Raw genomic sequence first — 21,565 nt, forward strand, 5'->3', positions numbered from 1 at the left:
AGTTTTTGTTAGGAAATGTACTAACCAACTGTGGGACCTCCCAGAGACAGGTGTATTTAACCTGAAATCATGTGAAACACCTTAATTGCACACAGGTGGACTCCATTCAACTAATTATGTGGCTTAAAGACAATTGGTTGCACCAGAGCTTATTTAGGTGTGTCATAGCAAAGGGAGTGAATACTTATGCAATCAATTAATTTAGAACAATTTGTAGATTTTGTTATTCACTTTTACATTATGGACTTTTTTTGTGTTGATCAGTGGCAAAAAACTCTGAATTAAGTCAATTTTGATTTCTGTTGTGACATAATAAAACGTGGAAAAGTCCAAGGCGGTGAATACTTTTGAGAGCCACTGTACATAGTAAGTGTTAGTGTGGCTGCAGGTAAAACACATAGCCTACCTACCACTTTTGTTTTCTGTTCATGTGAGTCAGACTTTCTTTGCAAAAGCAATTCAAGACTTCAGATTCTGAATTGCAGCCCACATCTTGCATTTCAAGCCACTGGAGCCTGGCAGTATTTGTGAAAGCTTCTTGTCCTATTCCAGCCGATCGACCACAGTTAATTTAAACTCTTAAGAGCAGGAGTTCTGTTTCAGTCATGCACTTCAGCCATTCAGGAGGCTGCTTGTATCTGCTCTTCCTTGTATCTATGTTCTGCTGACACCATGCTGTCTCTTTGGGTCATGCAGTTCACAGTGACCTAGCGTCACACTTCATTGGATATTACCGGGGGACCTACGTCATGTCCAGCATATCCGTCACGTGTACGGCATAACGGTGTCTGTGTTAGCGAGGAACTACTGTATCAAGAAGCAGCTCTGACCTTATCCTGCTGTATGTTTGTAGTTGCAGTTACATTCCAAGCCATGTCTACACATTGAGACAACTTTTATTTAAAATACCTGAATATCAAGAATATACTTTTGGTTTGATTTGACCTTGATTACCACAAATCCTGGACTCCTTAATGTTACTTTCGGTATCTCTAATAATAATAATATTATTTTGGATACTTTAATCCCCAACCAAAATTCGTTACCTAAGAATTAAGAACTACTGCTATTGCTGTGACAGACATAGGGATACTCAGTGTTGTCATTCAGATTTAAAGTGGGTTAATATTTACTTTTCATGTATTTGAGAAGTAGGTGTATTTCAGCTTTTATTGTATTTTAGTGTATTTTTTTGTAATGCTTTACTCCTTAGTGTGAGCTTCTGTCTGCTAATGGAGAATGTTACTGTAAAACGACACACTAGAAATGCTAAATAAAGTTCCAAATGGGGACCTCTGCTGGTGAAGAGCAGTATACTTGCATGATTATTTTAGTAAGTTTGTTTTCTTTGCTTAACTGAAGTATGACACAAGGTGTAACATTCCTCTTAACTGTCATACAGTGTTAGTATTTCTACAAAAGTAAAGTCTCTTGTCAGACACTGAAACAGAGGGAGAGCCATACACTGTAGGCTTGTAATGATTATATTAATTACAATAACTCATGGCTGAATTAAACAGAAGCCATGATCATTGACTGAAAACAGGTTCATCAGCAGCTGCTATCTGAGGTTCTGCAGTTTGATAAGGGGTAGGAGAGCATTCAGTCAGAATGGAGACTTTTGTGTTTAAATTATTGAAAATATAAAATACTTAAATAAACTTGGCAAGGCTTTGACAGGCCGCTATTGTTTTTTCAGGAGGCATTTTTACTGTGCTGCATGAGGATTGAGCTGCAAATCGGTTCAGCGCTGCGCAGTCTAATTCAGCAAAGAAAAAAAAAAATTGTTCAACACATGAATTACATTTTTTTTTCCAGCACGTGTATTCTGAGGCTAATTGCATACACATCCGCTTCAGCTCTGAGGAAAGTAACCGAGTGTGAAATGATTGGTCTCTTTATTCAGTCAGCCAGGGAAAGAAAAAGCCCTTGAAGACACTACCTTTTCACCTTTGTATTTTTTAAATTATATAATAATTATTATTATAACTGCATCACTGGGCAATGAAGTGCTAGAGGTGTGGACCATCTGTTAACTGTTGATGATGCATACAATGAGTGAGAGGGAGGGTCGTGTTCTAGGGCAAAAAGGACAGATTTATTTGGCTTTACTCTCAGGGCAAAATTTTCTACAAATGCAACTTCTCAGCATTTACACCAATACAAAATGAACTGTAGAAATTCTGGATGTTAATTGAACTGCTGTTTCCCACACCCACTGTTAAGATGCTTTGAAAGAGTCATAGTTATATGTGTAGTGATAATATTGGGTAGCATGCTGTGGAGCAAACTGCAAAAAGTTTTACCCATCTGTAAGAGGTTAGTGGGCGGAGTCAAATGGTGGGACTGGCAAAAAGTACACAGGAGGCTTGTTCTAGTTTTCCCCGCAGCAGGGTTTTATTAAGTTTAGCCGGAGAAATGGCCACCGACCAGTAATTCAGTTCACAACAAAAAAAATAGAACAAAAGTAATGAAAATAAAAATAATCAAAATAAATTTCCCCCACCAATATCAACAATGATAAAGGAGGAGGAGAAAATAAAAAGGTATAATCAACAAAGTCCCGCACACAGTAAAATATAAGTTGAAAAATAAAAAGACGTTTCAACAGCGCTCCCGCGCCGACCTCTAGGGGGCTCCCGGTCCTGGGTAGGGTTTAGTGCCTTGGTCCCGGGCGTTCTTCCAGGCAAAACGCAGCAACACCGTCTCCAGTCTCTGCAACACAACACACTTTCACATACATTAATAAACCCAACAGCACGTCTCCTTCGCTGTTCCCAGGACTGAGCAACCGAGCTTAGATCGTACCGTCCTTTAAATACTGTTCGACCCCGCCCTTAGCCTCGGCCCTGGTCGCCGCTGTACCCAATCGCGTACATAGTAACTCCGACTGAGGTACGTGGCGCGGCGGCCACGGACTTCTGCGTTCGGGTGGAGCGAGCGATCTTTCTGGAATTCCCAGACGGTTCGACCTTTGTCTTTTCGCCGGCCTCGTCCCATTTTATGCAACGCCACCAGCGATCGGGAGGATCGACCACAGCTCCGACCCGTTGCACCCCCGTCACATATTTCCCCCCCTCAGAGTGGAGCTGTAGGCCCGCTCGGCCTCTCCTACGTCCCCAATTGACCTCCCTTCCCTTGAAAAGAAATCAGCACGACGTCTGATAGTATATTGGAAGGGTTGCAGCGCCAGACTCCACCGAGTAATCCGGGCGTTCGTGTCCCTCGTCGTGCGTAACCACTTAAGAGGGGCGTGGTCTGTGACGAGAGTGAACGGTCGTCCCAGGAGATAATATTTAAGGGAATTCATAGCCCATTTGATAGCGAGACACTCTTTTTCAATTACTGAATAATTTCTTTCTTGAGGAGCCATTTTTTTTTACTAAGATATAGAACAGGGTGTTCAACTCCATCAATCTCCTGAGACAGAACAGCCCCCAGTCCAACGTCTGAGGCATCGGTCTGGAGGATGAACTCTTTGCTGAAGTCAGGTGACACTAGGGCTGGAGCTTGGGAGAGAGCACTTTTGATACGATCAAACACCTTTTGACATTGTTCTGTCCATTGTACTGAATTTGGGGAGCCCTTTTTCGTAAGGTCAGTGAGGGGTCCGGCAATGGTGGAAAACTCGTGGATGAATCGGCGATAATAGCTTGCCAGTCCCAACAATGACCTTACTTGGGCTTTGGTGCGAGGAATCGGAGTCTCTACCAAGGCCTGGACCTTGGAAGTGACTGGTTTCACTCGCCCGTTACCCATAATGAACCCTAAATATTGAGTCTCTTGCTGTCCAAACGTGCATTTCTCCAACTTGACTGTTAGCCCCGCCTCCCTCAGAGATTGAAGGATGGCCGCTAATTGATCCAAGTGCTCTTTCCAGGTAGAGCTGAAAATAACTACATCATCAATATATGCGGTACCGTACCGATGCATACCGATGGGGCTAATATCCTGTCCATCATTCTCTGAAAGGTGGCTGGGGCTCCATGCAACCCAAAGGGCATGGTTCGAAACTGAAATAATCCATCTGGAGTGGAGAATGCCGTTTTCTCCCGCGAGCTGGGGGTTAGGGGAATCTGCCAATATCCATTTGTCAGGTCCAGAGTTGACAGATACCTCGCGTCCCCCATTCGGTCAAGGAGTTCGTCCACTCGGGGCATCGGGTATGCATCGAATTTGGAGACCGCATTTACCTTGCGGAAGTCAACACAGAAGCGAGTAGTACTGTTCTTCTTGTACCATTACTACAGGACTGCACCACTCGCTCTGAGAAGGTTCTATGACCCCCAATTCGAGCATACTCTCTACTTCCCGGCGCAAGACCTCTCGTTGACTCACTGGGACACGATGGGGACGCTGTCGATCTACTACACCTGGCAGAGTGATAATGGCATGTTGGATGACGTTGGTTTGGCCAGGCACCCCCGAAAAAACATCTCCATATGCCGCCACTAACTGTTCCAGCTCTTGTTTTTGGTGGGGAAGTAACTGGTCCCCCACCTTAATCGAAGCTGTGGATTTTGGAGCCCCTATTTCTGGTCCAAAATCCTCGCTTACGCTATCTTGTGTAATAAATAGAGCCTCTCATTCTTGCCAGGGTTTTAACAAATTAACATGATAAATTTGTAGGGGCTTTCGGTGGTCCAGTTGCCGAATTTCATAATTCACTGGCCCTACCGCCCGAACCACCTCATAAGGACCTTGCCACTTTGCATACGGCTTAGATTCGGTGGAGGGAAGGTGTAACAATACCCGGTCACCCGGTCGAAAAGTTCGAAGCCTTGCTCGTTTATTATAATGCCGCATCTGTTCTTGCTGGGTGTTTCGTAGATTCTCCTGGGCCAATCGCCCGTTTAGTTCTAAACGGTCCCGCAAGAGAAGGACATATTTAGCCACATTTTTATTATTAAATTCTCGCTTCTCCCAGCCTTCTCGTACCAGGTTGAGAATACCCCGTGGCTGTCTCCCATATAATAGCTGAAATGGAGAGAACCCCGTAGAGCTCTGGGGCACTTCTCTCACTGCAAACATGAGAAAGGGGAGGAGTTTTGCCCAATGTTTCTTTTCTTGATCTACGAAACGCCTCTGCATCTGTTTTAGGGTCTGATTAAATCGTTCCACTAATCCGTCCGTCTGTGGATGGTAAACTGACATGTGGATGGAGCGGATTTTGAGCATTTTGTAGACCTCTTGCAGGGTGTCCGCCATAAAGTTAGTCCCTTGGTCCATTAAGATCTCTTTAGGAATCCCTACTGTAGCCATAATTTGAACCAATTCTCGGGTGATGTTTACGGCATTAGTAGAGCGCAGCGGCACCACCTCGGGATATTGCGTTGCGTAGTCCACCACTACCAATATGTGCGTATATCCCAAGTCGGCCGGCAGCAGCGGTCCTACAATGTCCATCGCAGTTCGTTCAAAGGGGGTACCAACCAGGGGCAGAGGAACCAGTGGAGCTGGACGCACTGTAGCCAGCGCTACTCGCTGGCATTTGGGGATTTTACTGGCAGTCCCAGCCAGTAAAATCAGGCCAGTATTCGTTCCAAAGTCTTTTCTCGACCCAGGTGGCCGGAAAAAGGGATATCATGTGCTAACCGCATTATCTCAGCGCGAAAAGGTTTTGGAACGAGTAACTGGGTTACAGGCTGCCCTGTGCCCGAGGCTCGGGATACTCTATATAGTAGTCACCTGGACACGATAAAATGGGGAAAAACAAGCGGCCCGGCGCCTTCAACATCCTTCCACTCGATCGACCGGAGCCGTTCCCGGGCATGTACCAGAGTGGGATCATTATTTTGCTCCCACTCAAGATCCACATCCCGGTCCCAGGTCGAAGGTAGCTTGAGCGGTGGTGACGTAGCATCTGCCCTTGGGGCTTCAGTGGCCAGTTCCTGTGGGTCACACTGAACTCCCACCCCCTTCTTTTGTTTGGTCGGTTCAGAACGCTCTCCCACCAATCCCCATCCTTGTCTTGCTACTGCCCACTCAAGCTTCTCAGCCCTCCGCTCTCGTTTTGTTTTCCGGGGCCGAAACTTGGTGGTAAACAGATCTGCTTTCAATGGGAAGATTTTGCCAATCTCTCTTCCCGTTGTTGTTTCTCTCTTTTCAGTTAGGGATGGGATCGGTACCAGGCGTAATTCGTGGTAAAAAGGCCAGTCCCGACCCAATACTATGGGGTATGGAACCCACCTTGCGACAGCCACGACTACACGGCATGTCCGACCCTTCACGGTCAGTCTAACTTTAGTGGTGGTGTAGGTCTTGGTGTCCCCGTGGATACACGAGATTGCCACAGTTCCCTGAGGCCCCCAAGCCACACCTTCCAAGAGAGCTCCTGACACAATGGTGTGGTTACACCCCGAGTCCACTAAAGCGTGGGTACTCACATTCTCTATCTGAACAGGTACAAGACAAGGTTCCTCCCGACCCCTTCCCCGGTACTTACCCTCCGCTGGTGTTAGGTATTGGGAGGCCACATCGCACTCCATGGCAGCAGGACACACCCGGGCCAAGTGGCCCGGTTCGTGGCATCGAAAGCAGATTGGGGTGGTGGACGTTGCAGGAGACGGCTGCTTGTTTCCGGGTCCGCCTTGAGTGAGGCTTCCCGGTTTTGTTGTGGCCCAGCTGGGGGCTAACTTTGCTCTCCACTTTGGAGGCAAAGCACCTGAAGGGTCGGTGGAAGCCGGAAGCCTCATCGCTGTCGTACGCGATGTCATCTGGGCTTGGGTCTGGGTGGGCGGAGACGGGTTCTGAAGTTCCTGTCGTTCCGCAGCATCTTCACAGGCCTCGGCTAGTTCAATGGCCTGCTGCAGGGATTCGGGAGCATGACGTGCCACCCAGTTCCGAGTTCCCAGTCCCAGTACCGTGAGGAACTAGTCAATGGCCACTGCCTCCATCATCTGCTGCGGGGTTCTCGATTCCGGGTGGAGCCATCGAGTGAGGTGATCCCACTTCTGACACCAAATGTAAGAGGTTAGTGGGCGGAGTCAAATGGTGGGACTGGCAAAAAGTACACAGGAGGCTTGTTCTAGTTTTCCCCGCAGCAGGGTTTTATTAAGTTTAGCCGGAGAAATGGCCACCGACCAGTAATTCAGTTCACAACAAAAAAAATAGAACAAAAGTAATGAAAATAAAAATAATCAAAATAAATTCCCCCACCAATATCAACAATGATAAAGGAGGAGGAGAAAATAAAAAGGTATAATCAACAAAGTCCCGCACACAGTAAAATATAAGTTGAAAAATAAAAAGACGTTTCAACAGCGCTCCCGCGCCGACCTCTAGGGGGCTCCCGGTCCTGGGTAGGGTTTAGTGCCTTGGTCCCGGGCGTTCTTCCAGGCAAAACGCAGCAACACCGTCTCCAGTCTCTGCAACACAACACACTTTCATATACGTTAATAAACCCAACAGCACGTCTCCTTCGCTGTTCCCAGGACTGAGCAACCGAACTTAGATTGTACCATCCTTTAAATACTGTTCGACCCCGCCCTTAGCCTCGGCCCCGGTCGCCGCTGTACCCAATCAGCGTACATAGTAACTCCGACTGAGGTACGTGGCGCGGCGGCCACAGACTTCTGCGTTCGGGAGGAGCGAGCGATCTTTCTGGAATTCCCAGACGGTTTGACCTTTGTCTTTTCGCCGGTCTCGTCCCGTTTTATGCAACGCCACCAGCGATCGGGAGGATCGACCACAGCTCCAACCCGTTGCACCCCCGTCACACCATCATAATAATATATGCTATAAGCATATGAGCTATAAGCAGAATGTATCCCAAGCACAGTATCATTGCTTCAATTGCTCCTCACTCAGTATGTTGCTGGTTTGTAAAGGAGCTGCAGACAGACACGCAAGCCTCTTTTCTACAGCATGTTTCTGTTTTCCTCAGCATGTCTGTTTTTCCACAGCCTGTCTCTGTTTTTCCACAGCCTGTCTCTGTTTTTCCACAGCCTGTCTCTGTTTTTCCACAGCATATGTCTGTTTTCTACAGCATGTCTGTTTTCCACAGCAAGTCTCTCTGTTTTCTACAGAATGTCTCTGTTTTCTCCAGCATGTCTGTTTTTTCTACTTGCATTGCTTTCTCCCAAAGGCCTTCCTGTGCCTTTAATCACATGCTGGCTCTTTCCCTGACACGGTGTCTTGCTTTCCCTACCAACAGTCTATTGTTCCTATCTCAGTGAAAGTGGATAGATCATGTAAGCTTGCTGCAGCTCCCAGAATACTCGCAGGCATGCTGAGGGATTGATGCTAAAGCTGAGTTCTCAGAACACTTATGCAGTTTGTACTCTCAGATGCTATTTTTATTTGAATGTAATTTCCCATTTTTTTCCTTTCGTTGTGCAGATTCCTCCGAGGGTCTGAAGTTTTACCTCATCCACATCACAGAGGTAAGTTCATGAGCTCTTTGATATCGGCTTTAAGCTCTGGACACTGTGCTCTTTCATTGTCTAGGTTAAGTTTGTACGTAACATTGTGGCAATTCTTTTACCGTTCCTCTGCACCACTCTGCCAGAGGCTCGTATCAGAAACCACCTATGACTTTATATTTGCAAGGCTACCATATTATAAACTCTGCATGCTAAATGTTTTGGTGACAATGACCTTTCCCTTGGAGACCTAGTAGGGCTGCCATGTCAAGGTCATGTTTTTATGAAGTATAGGTGGAACACTATATTGAAACAATGTTCTTGTACTTTTCAAATTATTTCCACAAATTTAAATTGTTGAAAATTATAAACACAGTTATTTCTGATCCAGAAGAGAGTCAGTTTGGTTATGTTCTCATAAAGTAAACAGCAGTATTATTGTGACTCTGGGGATGCTGTGTTGCCTAGAAGTCTTTCTGTTTCTGTCACGTGGCCTGTTTGCACACTAACTCCCCGTCCCTGGATGGCACAGTATGTGGGTCATTACATTAGAAGCTTGAAACTGTTTCCACAATGTGTGGTGTTTTCATTGGTATTCACAACATGAAATGGAAACATTTAGGCTCCGAACCACAGACTGTAAACTCTTTGCTATAGCAATTCAATGCACCAAAAAAGGGTCCTTGTTCAATATAAGCAAGAATCTTAGAGGCTGAAAGAGTGGAAAAATCTTGAAGGCATCGGAAAATAAAGGCAGCATGCTAGGGAAAAGAGCATTGCATAAGAGTTGGTCTTCCACGGCAAACAGAGCTGAACCTGTCGCCCACTGACTTGGTGTAACAAGCTGCCAAGGAAATGTGTGAGTTGCATTTGTCTTTGAAAACATGTGACCCTGATTCCACTGATGCAGATTTGTTCAAAGTCACACTCATACATTGCTTTATCTAAAAAGCTTTGCTATCTGACACGAAAACTTGAAACTGTTTATTCATATGTTTGCTGGTCATCTTAATGCAAGGCAGTTAATCTATAGCTAAATATGCACAGAGCTGCAGGGGATACAATTCACGTGTTCTGTGTACTCTGTTTCATTACTTTAACTAAATTACATGTCTCCACTTATAACCGAAGATATTTGGTTAAAACTTCCAATTGAAAACTACACCCCTGTTTTGATGCCAAGACTCTGTCAGTGTGAAAACATTTGTGCAATTGTATTGTTGTTTCTTTTTAGTTCCATTGTATGGGGCAGTATTTGCTGGGGTTTCTAATACTGAGGTTTCTTTTATTATGAACAACAGCCCTGATGTTTTAATGTAACACACTGCTTTCAGCTAAGTTATTTGAATGTGGGGGCTGGGGGAGAGGGGTCACAAAGCATTAGGGAACCTCCTGTACCCAGAAAACCTTGTCATTGAAAATTAGGAAAGGGTGTGGTTATCCTGTTCATCCTCCATCTACGCCAATAGGAACTTAATAGCATGCAGGGTATTTGAGACACAAGCATGTGCATGAAAAACTGCATACAAATGCATAATTCAGAGTTTAACCTTTCCCAGTTGATCCCGTGCACCTCTTCATTGCATCTACACATACAGTACAGGAAAATTCTTCAGATTTTTACAGTGGAAGGAATGCAGACTTGAAAACAAGACTACAGTATTCCAGCATTAGGACTGACTGTATTTTGGTAATTTAGAAACTAGACCAGTAAGGTGAGTGGTGTGTTTACTTTTTCTAATGACAATGAAAACTTCTAGATTATGCTGAACAATTTGATTTGCACATGCCTGCCTTTTAGACTCTGCAGAGTCTGTGGTTCGTGACTTTATAGCCAGTCACTGTGTGTAGCCTCTATCCAGCTGCTTAAAAAGGTGCTTTGTGACATTCCCAAAATTCACTTCCTTGAAATATGCCAAGGCTGGGATGCAAGGTTGATAAATTATGGAGGTTTATGAAAAGGATAATACATTGCCTGGATTTACTGCTGTGCTGAGTAATTATTTATAGATTGCCCTGCAATAAATTCAATTCCCATGTCCAGACCGCTCAGTAAATTTGTTTAGTTTATGTTCTTTACTCTTATGGGAACGCAGTTTTGCATTTTCAAGCCTAAAAATCTGTTTTATTTTTTATTTAATTTTTTACTTTTTTGGCCCATGTAATATCTGGCCACGGTATATTAACAAAACAGTTGTAGAGATTATAGAATGTACTGTCGGGCAGCTATATTTTCTGGTCAGATAATTTGCTTGTAGGGAACTACTTTATGCTATAGCATATATGTGAATGGGAATAGTCTTTAGTTTATTTGAACTGAAGAGAAGATCAGTGGTATGTATCTATTGAACCTCAGTGCTATGAGTGGTATGTATATATTGAACCTCAGTACTATCAGTGGTATCAGTGGTATGTATATATTGAAAAGCACTCAGTGCTATGTATACAGTATCAGTCAAAAGTTTGAGTAGACCTGCTTGAAACCAGGTTTTTCATGGTTATCTGTGCTGTTAACTGTATCAACTTGCATGTAAACACGTAATATTTCATTATATGATACGTGTACTTATATAAGCTGATAATCATAAGTGAATTGCATTCAAAAATTACATTTTTAAATGAAAATGTAAATCTTGTCAATTTCAATGAAATAATGGTCACCCAAAGCAAGGGGATTTCAGTCTGAAGCCCAAGTCACTTAAAAGTCTGAAATGTGTATAACACGGTGTTAGAATACTGGCCTAAGTATAATAAAAGTGTGTCTGTTAGATGTTCTCTGAGTTAACTACAGTGTTACCTAGTTAACCTTTTGTCACCAATTATTGTTAACAGGTGAGGGTCCATGATTACTATAAATATAGGTAGCGTAGGCACAATTTTGTGTAACAATGTAAGGGAGCGATGGGAGGCGTATGAGAGGGAACACACCCCAAACTCCCTGGAGGAAGGTGTGTTGGTCCTCTGCTACCTGGAGGCAGCTATAAACAGAACAACAGCCCAGGTAGCAGTGTCTCCACTGCGAGAATCCAGCGCCCAGACGGGGGGACCACGAGAGTCCAGCGCCTAGACAGGAGGAACCGCGGGGATCCAAAGCCTGAGAGGGAGCTGTTCCCATCTCCACCAGCAGAGGATGAGTGCCTGCTGGTATCACTTCCCCTACTGTCACCACCTGGAGGAGAGGAGCAGGTGCTTCCTCTGCCTCCATCACCTTCCCTTGCAAGTGAGGTAGAGCCGCACCAGTCCCTTGCAAGTGAGGGAGAGCCGCATCAGTCCCCTGTAATAAGGGTAGACTACATGCCTCTCTCACCTCTGCTGCCAGGAGACTACAGAGCAGCAGGAGCTGCCTCTGCCTCTGCCTCCGCCACCTCCACCAGCAGAGGGTGAATGCCTGCTGAGTTCCTGTCCACCAGCAGAGGGTGAATGCCTGCTGGGTCCCTTTACACCAGCAGAGGATTAATACCTGCTGGTATCACTTCCCCCACCAGCAGAGGATTAATACCTGCTAGTATCGCTTCCCCCACCAGCAGAGGATTAATACCTGCTAGTATCGCTTCCCCCACCAACAGAGGATTAATACCTGCTAGTATCGCTTCCCCCACCAGCAGAGGATGAATACCTGCTAGTATCGCTTCCCCCACCAGCAGAGGATGAATACCTGCTAGTATCGCTTCCCCCACCAGCAGAGGATGAATACCTGCTAGTATCGCTTCCCCCACCAGCAGAGGATGAATACCTGCTAGTATCGCTTCCCCCACCAGCAGAGGATTAATACCTGCTAGTATCGCTTCCCCCACCAACAGAGGATTAATACCTGCTAGTATCGCTTCCCCCACCAACAGAGGATTAATACCTGCTAGTATCGCTTCCCCCACCAACAGAGGATTAATACCTGCTAGTATCGCTTCCCCCACCAGCAGAGGATTAATACCTGCTAGTATCGCTTCCCCCACCAGCAGAGGATGAATACCTGCTGGTATCACTTCCCCAGCATCAGGGGGAGAGAATCAGGAGCTGCCTCTCCCTGCACCAGAAGGACCAGGACTAGATGCTGGCGGTCCTCAGCAGCCCTCGCATAGGCTTGCATAGGCTGCTGAGGGAAGCACGGGGAAGAACCGCCCGGCCGCAGTGGCCGGGAAGAGGGCCAACGCCCGCACCCCAGCTTGTCCTGACTCCCTGCCGGGCATCGCCCAAGGGGATGCCTGCCTCGCTTCGCCCAAGGATGCCTGCCTGTCATCGCCCTGGGTTGCCTGCCGCTCAGCATCGCCCGGGGTCGCCTGCCGCTCAGCATCGCCCGGGGTCGCCTGCCGCTCAGCATCGCCCGGGGTCGCCTGCCGCTCAGCATCGCCCGGGGTCGCTGGAACTGCTTCGCCTGGAGGTGCCAGCCATTGCTTTGATAATCCTTATGTTTTGTTTTGTTTATGGTAACATGTGTTTTCAAGTATTTACAGAAACGTATATGACGTAAAACATTTTTTTTTTTTTTTAAGAGCTTTAACGGCTTTGGCAGTAAAAACCTAAATATATGTCAAAAGGCTATTGCAGTAAATCGACACCAGAGGGCTTCTGAAGTAATACCTAGCGAGCCAGCTATCCGGATGCCCTCCTCCTTTGTACAGTGACAGGCTCCAGGGTCTGGGTGTGTTATAAATGGACTGTGGGTTTTTCAGTTTTTTACTTAAGACTACCGCTGTCCAATAAATATTATAAGCATGATTAATCAAAAACATTTCTAATTTCATTCTTATGCATTCAGTAATTACAAGTCAGTTTAACCAAGAGGATCTGATGGATTTGACTGTGCGTGTGGGACTGAGCTTCAGGACCACTTGCCAAAATTGAATAAAACTTGAATATTGGTACGAGAACTGCTTCATAATACTCAAATATGGGATCCCTATGCTAATCCCTTAGACAGTCTGCCCACCAGTTAACCCCCCAAACATTCAGCTTTATCTAAGATGTTTTACAGGAATAGTGTGTGCTGTACATATCCAGAGATTCAAAGGCTAAGTTTTCAGCTGACCGGGTTTGATGCAGCAGCCAAACAGAGCAGAGTAGTTTAGAGGAGAGTCTTGAGATTAATTTTTAGAAGTAGCATTGAGGGGATTTCTAAAAATAAAATAGGATATTTTATAAGTAACATTGAAGAGACTTCTAGTGGCTGTGTTTGTTTTTGTTAGTTGCTGTCTCTTGTGTTTTATTTTGTTTTTGTATTTTCTGTTTTGGCCATTGTGCCGTTTTGTTTGTTTGTTTGTTTGTTTGTTTAATAAAAGTATTATTATTTTCTCTGCAACCCGTGTCTGTGCCTCTGCTGTGCTTTCATCTTGTCACAGTAACTAGGAGACCTAGGAGTTTTTGTTGACTCAGACATGTCTTCATCTAGACAATGTGGGGAAGCTATAAAAAAGGCTAACAAGATGCTCGGATACATTGTGAGAAGTGTTGAATTTAAATCAAGGGAAGTAACGTTAAAACTGTACAATGCACTAGTAAGACCTCATCTTGAATATTGTGTGCAGTTCTGGTCACCTCGCTATAAAAAAGATATTGCTGCTCTAGAAAGAGTGCAAAGAAGAGCGACCAGAATTATTCCGGGCTTAAAAGGCATGTCATATGCAGACAGGCTAAAAGAATTGAATCTGTTCAGTCTTGAACAAAGAAGACTACGTGGCGACCTAATTCAAGCATTCAAAATTCTAAAAGGTATTGACAGTGTCGACCCAAGGGACTTTTTCAGCCTGAAAAAAGAAACAAGGACCAGGGGTCACAAATGGAGTTTAGACAAAGGGGCATTCAGAACAGAAAATAGGAGGCACTTTTTTACACAGAGAATTGTGAGGGTCTGGAATCAACTCCCCAGTAATGTTGTTGAAGCTGACACCCTGGGATCCTTCAAGGAGCTGCTTGATGAGATTTTGGGATCAATAAGCTACTAACAACCAAACGAGCAAGATGGGCCGAATGGCTTCCTCTCGTTTGTAAACTTTCTTATGTTCTTCTGTTCTTAACTAAAAAAAATAATAATAATTTCAAAACAGAGAATTGGAATTTTCATATTACACTAGCTGACACTATTGTGATAAATAATACATATATTCACTTGAAATCTGAAAAAAGTTTAACATTCACAAAACGATGATAAATTATTATTTGACTCTTGTCACTGTGGTCAGTGCTCTCGTCGCACATTAAGTTTACAAACTGTGCATCTACTGCTGCTTGAACAGTTTCACGTAAAGATAGCCACCTAAATCCTTGGTGTTTCTTGACACAGTTTTTGCACTGCAATGCAGTTTTGAAAAGGAACAGAGTTTGGGTCAATTTTTTCAGCAATTTCTTTGAAAACGATGCCTGCTGTAAATGGCAGTTTGGCTTTTGCTAAACTGTAGGCAAGGCAAAGATCATTTTGTGCATCTTTGAGATTGCGGTTAACAAAGTCGGTCATTGACTTTACCTGGCTTCCTCTGTTAGCTTTGGCTTCTTTGATGAATCTGTTCTCTACACTCGACATGTTTGAAGTCTTAGATATTTTTTTGCACCGTTTTTCAGCATGGTCGCAAGCTACTGTTGACTTGAGTTGTTTCATTACTTGGCCACATCTTGCACACTCCATAAAATAACACTATGTAACACAATTTTTGTTCCTGGGTAGTAAGTGTTATTTCCTAATTACTTACGCCTCAAAAATATAGAAAATGGCTATTATTCCCCACAAACTTTGCTTTTGTGACCAGGACAGTGATATTTTGAAATTTACCTATTTCCAATGAGAAAACGGGCGAATGTGTGTCTTTTCGTTCACATAAAGTCAGAAAAAACATATGAATCCAAATTAACATGTATTTATACTAAAGTAATACAAAAATGACTACAAAAGATTTAGAAGTGAGTAGTTTTTCGAGATTTACAATTATACTGTAAATCACTTTCACGAATCAGCTCCCAAATGTAGTCTCCCATCATGTTCTCGTTATACTGTCCTTGGTAGCGGCATTCAAAGTCCAGTATATCCTGGTGGAAGCGCTCACCTTGCTCCTCCGAGTACGCGCCCATGTTCTCCTTGAATTTATCAAGATGAGCATCAAGGATGTGGACTTTGAGGGGCATCCTACAGCCCATTGTGCCGTAGTTTTTCACCAGAGTCTCAACCAGCTCCACATAGTTTTCGGCCTTGTGATTGCCCAGGAAGCCCTGAACCACTGCGACAAAGCTGTTCCAAGCCTCTTTCTCCTTCCTAGTGAGCTTCTTGGGGAATTCATTGCACTCCAGGATCTTCTTTATCTATGGTCCGACGAAGACACCGGCTTTGACCTTTGCCTCAGACAGCTTAGGGAAGAAGTCTTGAAGGTACTTGAAGGCTGCCGACTCCTTATCTAGAGCTCTGACAAATTGTTTCATAAGGCCCAATTTGATGTGCAGTGGTGGCATCAGCACCTTCCGGGGGTCCACCAGTGGCTCCCACTTGATGTTGTTCCTCCCCACAAAGAACTCGGTCCTTGTGGCCAGTCCCGCCTGTGGTAGTGCGTCTTGGTGTCCCTGCTGTCCCAAAGCCAAAGATAGCCTCTTGATGCCATCTCAGAAAAATGCAGATATGTATCCACTTAGGCAGCTGGAACTAAACTGAACTGGTGGGGTTAAGGTCCCTGTATTTATACTACTATTTATATTACTGGAAAGTTCTAGAAAGTTCTGGAAGTTACTCCAAGTTTACTCAGCACTGAATCTATCTGGAATGTTCTGGAAAATAGGTAAATTTCAAAATATCACTGTTCTGGTCACAAAAGCAAAGTTTGTGGGGAATAATAGCCATTTTCTATACTTTTGAGGCATAAGCAATCAGGAAATAATACTTACTACCCAGGAACCCCAAAAAAAAAAAAATAATTTGTTACACGGTGTAATCTGTGGGTCTTTCAAAAATGAAATATTCTCCTTCCCAAGCTGGGTTCAACAATCTTTTTTTTTTTTAATTTCGACGCCATGTTTTTTTTCAATGTTAAGAAAAAGAAAACAGTGCACAACATGATCGTAACTAACACGTAATCGGATTGTACAACAAGGCTTCAGTAGGCGATTCGGTGTCATCAAGATTCTGCAGTAACCTCAGTTATGGTAGAATCTTGTCATTGTCAGTTTACGGGGAGAAGCAGAGACCAAATCTAGCCTGTTCGCATTGCAATTACAATATGTACATTCTTTTCTTAACAAGATTGTAAATCGTACTTTTTTAAAATAAATTACCATGGACCTCAAACTTTTTACCACGGACACCTTGCAGATCCCTGCTCTTCAGTTATAGGCATGTCAGCCAGGAAACAGCCCTGCTCAATTCCCATTGGCTCTTTGGTGCCACCGTCCAAGGAACGGTTGTGCTGAGATTGAATTGAGAGAGCTAGCCGATGAAAATAACATTTTCCTGCAGCCTTTCAGAAGTTAGAAATTAATTTATATCACAGAGAATGAGGCTATTCTTGGTCTTTTTAGTTTCCCCGCAATGTGAGTACATGCAGTACTCGTGTGCAGAATTGTGCATGTGTCGGAAGCTCTTGAAACCCGCTTTCCATCAGTAGCCCTGGAGCAACAATACAAACTCATCAGTGCACTCAATCAGGAATGGCAGTGCATTCCACAAGCCATTGCCCATCTCTGCTGATGGAGAACATTTCTGTTCATAAATCATTGAGTCAGACTCCATCAGCAGATGTCTATTTTATGGACAGAATCATTGTCTGTTACAAGCTCACTGAATCTTTTCAAAGGCGACAGGGGCAAATAAAACCTGATTTTCAAATTTTCTGGACATAATACTCAGAAATGGCATAATGGGCAAAAAAAATAAATCTTCAATAACATTTATTTTCATAATCGCAGCCCTTGGAGTCATGGTGATCCGATTCTCAACCATGATCACCTCACTCACTGTATAAGGAGCTCTGATCACAGGTCATTTCTGTACCTATTTTCTGATGCAATATGGGCACAACTGCAAGCAAGACTTGCATCAGTTTGTCTTGCGTGTCACATGTGACGAGTCCTTTTTCAGGTTCTGTGTCTTATACAGGGCTTAAGAGTGTTGCTAGGTTTAGTAAATTGAGCCCTTCATATGTATCCATGTACATACTGTAGATTGGACATTCAGCAGTGCCACTGTTTCAACAGGTACAGCTCGTACATGCCTGCAGTCAGGGGCTTGGTTGTTACTGTGCATCAGATATTCCAATCCTCTGCAGCTGTATTCCTCTGTCAGCCTCTGTTAGATTCCAGCTGCAAGTTAGCAACAAGGATTGTCAGTTCTTCACAGGACACAGTGGTCTTTGGTTTCACTCAGGCTGGGACCAAGTCAAAACTTTGACAACCTGCTAATCGCACTTAACAAAACTCCTATTTAATAGCTTTTTCTTTTTATTTCACGGGGTGGAACAAGGCCACCTGCTGTGATGTTTTAGGACATAAAGTTAGTAACAAATAACATATAAAGAGAGGCTCCATCCTTCAAAGGCCCTACGCATAAAAGTGGGAATCCTTCATTGAGGAAACCCGAGAAACAGGAGGGGGGTCACCATCTCTGAGATAACCCGACAAACTACGAGGCTTGCGGACCAGAAAGAAAAAAACATTGGTTAGTAATATTAACACACAAAAGAGGTTCTGACTCTTCAATGGCCCAACATATACGATAGGTAGGTTCCATCACTGAGGATACCTGACATACAGGAAGGGGGCCACTGTCTTTGAGGTGACTCGACATACAAAGAAGGGCACCATCTTTGAGGTTACCTGACATGCAAGAGGCTCACGAACCGGAAAGAAAACAAACTTAGAAGATGTTAATACACAGAGCCGGATGTTCTGCCTCTTCAAAAGCCCAACATAATAGAAGGGGGGTTCCATCGCTGAGGAGACTCAACAAACAGGAGAGGGGTCACTGTCTTTGAGGAGATCCGACAAACAAGAGGGGTTTCACCGCTTGGGGCCCTCACATGAAAAGAGGCATCGGAGCCTGAAACAGAAGTAGACAAAGGATCATGCATGCTAAAGGAGGGGTTTGGCTGGGGGTCCCCTCTGACTCTCGTAGAACCCTCCTCTATCTGGTAAATGAAGCAACACTTTACAAAGGGTTGGAGAAAGTGGAATCACTAACCCCCGACACCCGGCTCCCCGCTGAAGATGTTTATGGGAAGAAAGAGAACCGCCAATGCATATAGAAAAGAAAAAGAAAGAAAACATTTAACACCAAAGAAAAACGCTTAATGTGACACGGGTTAGTAACTGTACCCTACTGCTATGTAAAGACCCTCTGCACAGTGGGAAGGAAAAAACCCTTTTTTATTTAATTGTGTATTATTTTCATTTTTATTTTAAAGGAGGAAACCTTCGATAGCCCACTCAGGACATACTAGCAATGGACTGATGGGCAGATGCTATTTCGGCTGGTGAAGAACGAATGTAAGCTTCGACCGACGATGAGGTCCAGCGACCCATATTTTTTATTAGATGCTGGTTAATCTTTGCACCTGCTATTGAAGTGGCTGCCCTGATTCTGAATGAATGCGGAGTGTAGAATTGCGGGGGAAGACCAGCTCTGGAAACCAAAGCGGAGAGCTGAGAAGAAAACCAATGCCTTGACAGACTCGCTTGCATTGATGAACAGGGGATCGGAAGGAGATTTAGGTTTACGTTCTGTAATGTACTTCAGCATAGAAGAATACAGGCATAGAAGAGAGTCAATCTTTAAAAGTTGAATACATTGTCCGTGCCGTAGCTGATCAGTTTTTGAAATGTGAAAAGAACAAAATGAGAATCCAGAATATGACTCAGGTCGCTGCAGCGAATACCCAGAGTGGGAAAACTGGAAATAGAAGGGACTGTGTATTCAGAGTATCTCAAAAAAAAATGCAGAGAGACATAATGCTTCCATTGTTAGGTTATCAATTGGAGAAAAACAGCCGTGTCGGAGAATTGAAATCATACTACCAAGAATGTCAACAGAGATAGGCAAGTGAATGGTAGAAGCAGCCGGCGAGCTCTTGGAAATTCCTCGCAGGAGGAGACGAATGGCTGGGATTGATAGTAAGGTTGGAAAAGAAATAAACGTCATTTGAAATGTGTGTTGAATTCCTGACAGATTGGTTTTAATTGTAACTGGTGCCAGGTGCAGAGAATCCTTTGCATGAAGAATCCAATTCTGGTTGAAAGAAGTAGATTGATCCTATTTTGAGAGCAGAAGGTTACATAACAGGCCCGACCTGTAGAGTAAGAATATCTGGTAGAAGGAGCAAGTGCTGAAGCCATGTAATCTTGAGCTGAATTAAGTAGCTTATTGATGGTTGGATTTAGTTGAAAATGAGCTGGTTGAACTGAGAAGTTGCTTCTGAGGGTGGCAGTGCGGTAGGAATCAATCTCTGAAATTTGGATATCTGTAAACGAGAGAGAGCATCAGCTGCATTATTACATATGCCCGGTAGATGGAGAAAATGTTATTAAAAATGGTATTAGAAAATTGTTGGGTACTGAAATCTATTCTAGCCGCCACATTAATTGCATGATTAGAGGGGAACTGGAACGGCTTTTATTTATAATATGAACTGTAGCTAAATTATCTCAATAAAATAAGATCGATTTATTGGACCTGAGATGACCCCATAGCTGGGATGCTGCAACGATTGGGTAAATCTCAAGAAGAGCTGTGGATTTTAGATGTGGAGATAGATTTTCAATTTCGGGGGGCCATATACTGGAAAACCATTCATTCTTTAAAAGACCTCCGAATCCAAGAAATGATGCGTCTGTAAACAAAGACATGTCGTGCAGTGCTGAGATGAAATCGTCATAAAAACATGAATAAGCCGTTCCAGTGCTGAATAAGAGCGGCTTCTTGGCTTATGATGAAGTATTAATGTAGGAGTCCAAGTTTTTTGCTGTTGATACAAGAGCAAGCAAACAAGATATAAATGTCCTCCCTTGGGGAATAATAGGAATTGCAAAGTTGAAGTGACCCAGCAATGAAAGCAGAGCATGTCTTCAATCTTGAGTTTAGTATTTGCTTCTGCTGGTGGATTAGATGGAGGGGAGATTAATTAAAAGTCATCAAGCAGGTGAAGCAGAAGTGGAACATGGTAGGCATTGAGTAGTATCCAGCATGATGCATCAGACGGTTTCAAATATCTTCGGGCTGCTGCGGCGGCCGAAAGTTAATTGAGTGGCAAAGTAAAACTTTCCTTCCCCACGTATACTAAACAGGTGGCAAAGAGAAGGATGGATTGGCATTACCTTAAATACAGCTGATATATCTGCTTTAGCAAGCCAGGAACCACAACCTGCTAATTTAATTGAATGAATTGCATCTGAAATAGTAATGTAATGAAAAGAAAATTGATCTTGGGGAATAAGCGAGTTGATACTGCTGATGCTTGAACCCCGCAGAGCTGGCAAATCAATAAGACGTTTTTCCCCCGACATTTTCCGTGTTGCTATGCAGATAGGATTAATTTTATAGTCTGGAAAAGGAGGAGCTAAAAAAAGGGCTGACTATAAATCCTTTTTTCATTTCATTTTCAATGAGAAATTGAACGGACTCTGGATCTTGATTAGCAGAATGAAGATTTTTACTTTGAAACAAGGCAGAAGGGATTTGGGTGAGACCAGTTGAAAATCCGTTTTTTAATCAGTCAGTTAAGTAATTGGTGAAATTAATATCAAGATGATTTAATTTATTATATAAATCCGGAATGTTAATGGGAGTGGAGACTATGAGCATTGGAGAAAGTCACTTGCGATTTAAAGGACAGACTAAATTGGTGTGAGCATCTCCATAATTGCTGCACATATGAATGAAATTCCATTGCCTGTTTGAACAGAAACCGGTGTTGAAGTTGTTACTAATATGTCTTCCTCCTGTGAATCTAATTATATGCCCGTATTTGTCTTGTCTTGAGGATTGATGAGGTAGAGCTGAGGAATGGATTGGACTGGGATGCTGAATGACCCGTCTAAGCGCAGACCCCGCATACGTTAGCTCTGAGGCCGCCGGAAATCTTGTTAAATAAATGTGGATTGGGTTTAGCCCAATTGATATCCGAAGAACATAGTCCCTCCGTATCTGACAGACAATTCCATGGTATAATACTCGTAGGAGTCTAATTCAGCTCTGCGGTTAGGATAAACGGAGCAGAGCACATCTCTAAACATGGAGAAAGCAAGGA

At 43.8% G+C, this 21,565-nt stretch overlaps 1 protein-coding gene across 1 annotated transcript in view; it reads left to right on the forward strand.

The window, feature by feature from the left end:
• Window positions 1-21,565, forward strand: part of LOC121303615 (regulator of G-protein signaling 3-like) — a 188,556-nt gene that overhangs the window by 88,174 nt on the left and 78,817 nt on the right. The window contains exon 16 of the mRNA XM_041234411.1: window positions 8,341-8,384. Within this exon, the coding sequence (XP_041090345.1) occupies window positions 8,341-8,384 (44 nt within the window). The remainder of the gene's footprint in view (window positions 1-8,340; window positions 8,385-21,565) is intronic.

The sequence above is a fragment of the Polyodon spathula genome, chromosome 34, assembly GCF_017654505.1.
Source record: "Polyodon spathula isolate WHYD16114869_AA chromosome 34, ASM1765450v1, whole genome shotgun sequence".
In the NCBI taxonomy this organism is placed as follows: domain Eukaryota; kingdom Metazoa; phylum Chordata; class Actinopteri; order Acipenseriformes; family Polyodontidae; genus Polyodon; species Polyodon spathula.